Source organism: Pyrus communis, chromosome 14 (genome assembly GCF_041283825.1).
Source record: "Pyrus communis isolate YQ-2024b chromosome 14, ASM4128382v1, whole genome shotgun sequence".
Classification (NCBI taxonomy): Eukaryota; Viridiplantae; Streptophyta; class Magnoliopsida; order Rosales; family Rosaceae; genus Pyrus; species Pyrus communis.
Genome location: NC_142578.1, coordinates 12900577 through 12907187, shown reverse-complemented (window position 1 = coordinate 12907187; position 6611 = coordinate 12900577). Strand labels below are relative to the sequence as shown.

General features: G+C 37.4%; 1 protein-coding gene across 1 annotated transcript; it reads right to left on the bottom strand.

Annotated features, from left to right (window-relative positions):
- Positions 1–1019: 1019 nt before the first annotated feature.
- Positions 1020–6162, bottom strand: LOC137713035 (aspartic proteinase 36). Its single transcript, XM_068452266.2, has 10 exons — positions 5777–6162; positions 5122–5251; positions 4763–5013; positions 4022–4249; positions 3116–3278; positions 2590–2663; positions 2344–2440; positions 2169–2232; positions 1895–1966; positions 1020–1795 (listed from the first exon to the last, which is right to left on the bottom strand). The coding sequence occupies exons 1-10, from the start codon at positions 6016–6018 to the stop codon at positions 1629–1631; spliced, it is 1488 nt and encodes a 495-aa protein (XP_068308367.2). The 5' UTR covers positions 6019–6162; the 3' UTR covers positions 1020–1628.
- Positions 6163–6611: the final 449 nt, after the last annotated feature.

Here is a 6611-nt window from a genome sequence, read left to right as displayed (position 1 = left end):
ATTTTCTTATTAGAGTAAAACTCACATTTACATTTTTAGGAAGTATAAAACAGGATGTAATATATCAAAATTGCATCTTCCAATTGAAAAAGCTTTGAGAGTGAGAGTGGGAGAAAGAATTACACAACATTAGGACACCGTTATTGTGGCATCCCATACCATTGAAATAAAGATATGTGTAAGTTTTTTATCACATGTCCTTGTATAATCGGCACAAGATGCCACATAGCAATATACTCGTTCTATGTAAATTGTTCTATCCAAGCAGGGCCAGGAAAGGGCTAACAAGTATCAAGCTATGAGACAACATAACAGAGAATCCCCAATAAGGGGCTCTATATGGGGTTGAAAAAGTGATGGACATAGTCAATTTTAGAGCTTCGAGGAATCTTTTGGGCTCTAAAAAAGAATCTCCTTCAATGAGGGGCTATATATCTTTCGGGCTCTACTCGTGGGATCCATTGTTTTTTTTGGGGCTAGATGTAGCCTAATTTTTTGCTACTCAAAAAAGGAAGATGCTAGTCCAAATGGTGGATCCAACTATATTTTCTAGTTCATTGGCAATGAAATTTCTCCCTAGCTGAACATTAAATATAGTAGCCTTATAGAGGATAAAACCCTTATTAGGTATGCTCTAACGCTGGTGTTTTTACCTCACAGTCATGCCCGGTCTCCATGTTCAAAGCTAGTTGAATTTCAGCTTCAAGCATCTGAATTCCCCTCAAATCCCAATTTCATCCAAACCTAAGTCATCTTCAACTCATAGTCAGCGCACGACAATTCCATGTTTTTGGTTTCTTCATTTTGTTTTAGCAATCCTCACATACAAATTTTTAACAGAAAACTAACGAAATTTTGAATTTGGACTGATTTGCCAACTGAGCTCACCACATGTCTTTAATCAACAACTTTTTGACCACGAACATCGCATTGAAAATGAAATGTCACCACAAGGACCACGAAACAAATTAATTTGGCCTGTATAAATAGAATGACCTTGCGGGCCATAATACTTGTGCTTCATAAAAAACAACTACATATTAAATAATCGGTGGGGGCTTCATATGTACCCTAGAAGTACAATTTCAACCAAATTAATTCCATTACATATTTTAATGGAATGGGTTTCAATTTTCAAACAGAATCATCAAAACTACAACACTTTTGAATTCTCTGCAACATTTCCACACTACAACAATGGACTTGTTTCTAAATTTCTTTCGAGGACGAAACGCGTGTCAACGTCAAGAAACCGTTAGAAGTTTCAGTTTTGTACAAGGCTTGGAATCATCAAGTCAACATGATATCGACACGGACTGACGAACAGAATTTCTATATGCCTAGGCTAAATCAAGAAATAGCTACAATAAATTTGCTCCGCTTCCACTTGGATACTACCTTCATTAACTTGTGGAGAGATAGGTTACCGTTCTGCAATGCTGTAGATGGAGAACGCTTTACGACGCCCCCATTCACGCGAATCAGAAGTAGAGCAGACCAATACACACTGGGAACCGGGTGCTTGGCAATACAACAAACAATAGCTGAAGGCCCCACTGATCACTATAAATAAAAGATCAGCCAACCCACGACGATTTCAACAGAGAATGGAACTTACAATCTGATGTTTATATTAGAGCGAGGGAGCTCCACAGTACGTGCATTAGGAAAATCAGAGCTCCTGACGTTAGATGCTTGAAGAGCATGTCTCCCGATGAGCTGCTTTTACTCAGCTGTCCTGCATTAATATATTCGTCTTTGCCAGAAGTTACAGAGACGTTTACTGACATTGAGCCTGTAAAGGAGAAACTCAAACAATATGATAAAGGTATTGGTAACTGGTCCAAAGTTGTGAAGGAAGTGAGAGTTTATGTGGACGCATTATTCAACTTACAATCGTAGTTAGCCCACCCGATCCGTTGGCGAGCCAAGTCATACACAAATATCTTGTCCTTTAGAACAAGATCTGCAATTGAAGAACGAAAGGTCATCAGATGGCACATATATGATTTGCACACATGTTTAAGTATTGTTCTAAAAAAAGAAAATTATGATAGTCACTATGAGAAAAACAAAATAACAAAACACTCCATACGTTCTGCACATACAATATGACTTCAAACTTTCGGCCATAGAGTTAAATAACCAGCCTAAATTTGGGGACTAACCTCCTAAAATAGTCACCCCTCCCTGAACCTTCTGAAAGCCAATGCACCACAAAGCAGCACTTTCCTGTTACAATAGAAATGACGCATTACAATTACGCCATGTAATTTGCAGTCATGATGTCTAAAGAAACTACTTTAAATAAGAAAGTTTAAATGGAAGCCAGAGAATACTTACAATGAAACCTGTATGCATAAGGTACTCCTCTGGTTTCAACACCATCGATGCACCTCCGGCAAAGTTTAGACTAACCGAAGGAAATACATCAGCCAAACTGAAAAATAAAACAGATGTCATTCAGATTTATTTATTTTTTAAAAACAAAAAGAGAAAGAAACGAATATGCCACAATTATGCCCGCCCTCCATGGTCCACTGCTGTTCTAAAGAGAAAACTTCAAAGATACTTAGACACAATACCAACCTGGTGGAAACTAGATAACACTGGTTTCCTTTCGAAATGGTGGGAGTTGCAGTTCGTGAAGCAGCCGAAGTTATCTACAAAAACAATCATAAAATCAGTTTTTAGTACAGAGATGAAATCTTTTTGTTTCCATGCAACATATGAAAAGAAGTCTGAAGTCAAATAGAAGGGACGGAGCAGATATTGCACAACCACATCAAAGTCAAGTTGGCCCCATTAGAAACTAAAACGAGAGATGAAATGAATCAAATGAGGAAAAGAAAAAAAAAATTACAATAGGAACTAAGCTTAACTGTGCCCTAATTAAAGTAGCTTCTGCCAATGAAATTACGTCATAGATCAAGCAATACAGTTAAAGATGACTGAAACACTATCAGCTTGACCAATTTTTTAAGAGTGAATCATCAAAAATATATGTAATACATATATATTCTTTTCCTCTAACAAAATGACCTTTTCCGTCCCAATGCTAATGATGAAAATTGTTTAAGCAAATTAGCGTATCAAATCAAGTGAACAAACTTACAGCATTAATAAAAGGATCATACGCTTCTTCCACAAGATATGACAACGTTGTACCCGAGTCAACAATAGTTCCTCGGCCATTTGATGTGGTGAAGGCTGCTGGATCGATTGGCAAGGTTTGCCCATTGACAGTGATGCTCTGCAGATTTAAATTGTAATGTGGCCTGAAAATAGTAAATAAGGAATCTGTTACATTAACTGGAAACATAAAACAAAAAACAAAACTCATGACAATTTTCAATTAAATAGTGAATACTGTATTACCGAAAAAGTACACATGAAAAGACAAAACCATAACTCTTATAAATTGTTACAATTAAAAGAACATTAAAGTAACAGAAAGAAAACTTCCAGACTTCCCCAGTGAAACAATAATCGTATTCTTAACATATAATGTTAAAAACAAAGCATTAGCATGACGGGGATGACTGATGCTGAACAGTATCCAACTTAGCAACAAACAATGAATAAACACATTATTTCTCATGTCCTGACAGAAAAAAAATGCAGCAGTTGATCCTTGTATTCTTTTTCTTCTGGGTAGAATGATAGTGATCCTCGCATTTCAACCATGCAGACCCAAATACAACCTCTGTGCTAATATCAAAAAGCCAAGCACTAAAAGTTTAAAAGGCCAAAAGTGATATGACTTGATATGAAGTTGCGGTATCCAAGCCTTGGTGCATAAAACGTATTCAGAGTTAAGGTCCATTGCTGACCAGATAAATCGTGCATTTGAATGAAATAAGACAGAAATAGAGACACAAAAACACAAACAATAATCTAAATCTGTAGTAGAAATTAAATTCCACTTCATAGACTGGGTTATACTTATACCATAAAACTTTAAACCTAAATCAAACATCACAACCATAAATAAATAAATTTCAACAGGGTAGAGACATACTGTGACGGGACAAGGGGACTATATACAATGCTTGGCTCCAAAATCTCGCCAAGAACAAGTATACCCCCTCCGTTTCCATCTCCCTTCAAGCAATGGGAAAACACTCTTGGAGTCATCCCTCGAGATGACAATTGTGATATAACAGAGAGAGACCCTTGACCAAACCCAAATATCCCATCCACTGCTTTATCTGTCTTAGTCAAATCCCCAGACTGATACGTACTACACCTGCACCCATCCAAGGCAATACGCTTCAATAAAAAGAAACATGAAAAATGATGTAGGCATCCAGAAAGAATGAAGAGAAATTACAATGATATAAGATATTCCATTACTCTTGTTTTAGTCAGATATAGCAAGTATTGAACAGGTATTAAACTCCAACCCCCCCCCCCCCCCTCCCACACCCCCACACTAACTAACTAATCAGAGAAATTCTACACAATCAATTACAGTTCTTCTGGCACACAACATGCTTATTGTTATTTACGAAGCACAGCCACTATTACTGATAAATGATGAGACTGTTCAGCCATGCCATTTTAAAATTTATCGTAAATAGTAAATACAGATAAACTATGTACCACCTGAAAAAAAACATGAATTAATTATTGATAAAACCTGAGCAATCTTCATACAAAGTTAATTATTATATTTTGCCTCTATCATTTGTTTGTTAAGGATTTCTTTCTATTCCACATTTGGTGTGCACACCATTTCAGTTGAAGTTGAAACACGCACCCGAAAACAACAAATGCTGAAGAGTTAGTGATATAAGACTGTCCCAGAATCATGTCAAAGTATAGTGCATCCGATACATAATAACCAGTTGTCCCACTTCCATCACCATATTGGAAAGTATAACTGCACTGATTACTCTGCGGAGAACATTCAGTTGATGAAGTTTGAACTGAGGAAGTGCACATTGGGTCTGTACAGGGGATCAGCCCCGCAGTTGAAGAGCTCAGAGAATCGTAGAAATTGAGCGGAATCTGCAAACCAGGGGACAGAAATTTGCAAGTTTGTTACGCTTTAAATTACCTATTTACTCTACAAACTTCTTGAATGACAGCAAGCAAGAAAACGAAACAGAAACTCACACCGAGTCCGCTAGATCGGGGGCAATCACTGCAGGAATTGCAGGTAATCCACAAGATGTCACTTCCGGTATCAATCTGCACATTGAATTCTTTCGGCGGAGAGCCCAATTTCACTTTGGTAAAATAAAGCCTGGATAAACCGAAATGATGGAACAAAAAAATCATAAATCTTAGTTGCATAATAAAACAGAAGAAAACCGAATAGAAACAAGAAAAAAAATCCATCGACCCAGAAACAAACAGCAAAAAGCCAAACTCAGTCAACGTTTTCAACAGAAACTACATAAAGATAGAAAGAAAAATGTTTTTTTTCTTCAAATTTGCATATGCTAAAAACCCATGAATCGTCAAATTTGGTCAGTGAGAAAGCATTGAAGAACTCATTTGCAGAGGAACTGAAAACAGAAAAACTCGAGCTTTTTGTAATTTTCTTTCACTTCACATTTTCTCAGCAACCAAACAGAACTAGAAATAGAAAATACAAACCCCTCAGAGACACAATAAATGCTTACCCAATTAAGAACCCACAAAAGATTAACAAACACCCAGAAAGAACACTCAACTCACCCGATAAAATCTACCAAAATCTGAGACAAACCCATTAATGCAAACACATTAGAAGCTTCATTCAAGAGAACCCAGATGATAAAATTACCCGACGAGGTAGGGATCGGAGGTGCCTTCGACTGAGAAGTCGACAACGCCACCCGCCACGTTCTGCAAGAGCCGGGCGTGCCTAACTCGGTCGCGGGCTAGGAGCTGGTCGAGTTCGACTCGGTGGCTCGGCGGAAAGGCACGTTCTAGAGAAAGAAAGGTGGCCGGGAAGCCGCAGTAGACGACGGAGAGAGAGAGCAGCGCGGCGAGGGAGGCCAAGATCGGAACTTTGGAGACCCGCATTTCGGCGAAGCGGTGCGTTTTTTGAGTTGGCTGAGAGGGAAATTCAGTGGCAAAGATGGAGGTGGTGGTGGTGCTATTTGCTTCGTTTGCTGTTTGCTACTTAAAACGGGAAGTTGTAAAATTTGGAACCAGTTTATGAGAAATGATTTGGGCACGCAACTCGAGGAGTTTAATTGACTAGAATGACGATTATACCCTTGAATACTTTTTCTTTTTTTTAACAAGAATTATTATTGTCTTACTATGTATTAGCAATAATGTTATTCAAATTTGTCTTTAACAAGAATCGAACTTAAAACCTCTCATTTACAAATGAAAAAAATATTATTATACCGTAGTACTAAAGAGATATACCCTTGAATATTTGTTCCATTGCTACGAGTGTGTTTACAAACCCAAAACAAACTCATTTGGGCAAATCTAGTTTCAACTAAACCATGTTATTGTCAAAAGAGACTCCAAAATTTAAAATTCAAATTATATATACCGCGTTAATAACAATTGTCTAGTTGTACCCATTTTCTTATTCAAGATATATTTGTCTACCAAAACAAAATTCTAATATAAAAATTCAATATACCCTTCATGCTTCA

Coding starts and splice junctions, on each gene's coding strand:
- LOC137713035 (XM_068452266.2), bottom strand. CDS start 6,018: ATGCGGGTCTCCAAAGTTCCGATCTTGGCCTCCCTCGCCGCGCTGCTC. Junction 2,664..3,115: donor ATGATCCTTTTATTAATGCT/GTAAGTTTGTTC, acceptor TTGTTTTTGTAG/ATAACTTCGGCTGCTTCACG. Junction 2,441..2,589: donor TGTTATCTAGTTTCCACCAG/GTTGGTATTGTG, acceptor TTTATTTTTCAG/TTTGGCTGATGTATTTCCTT.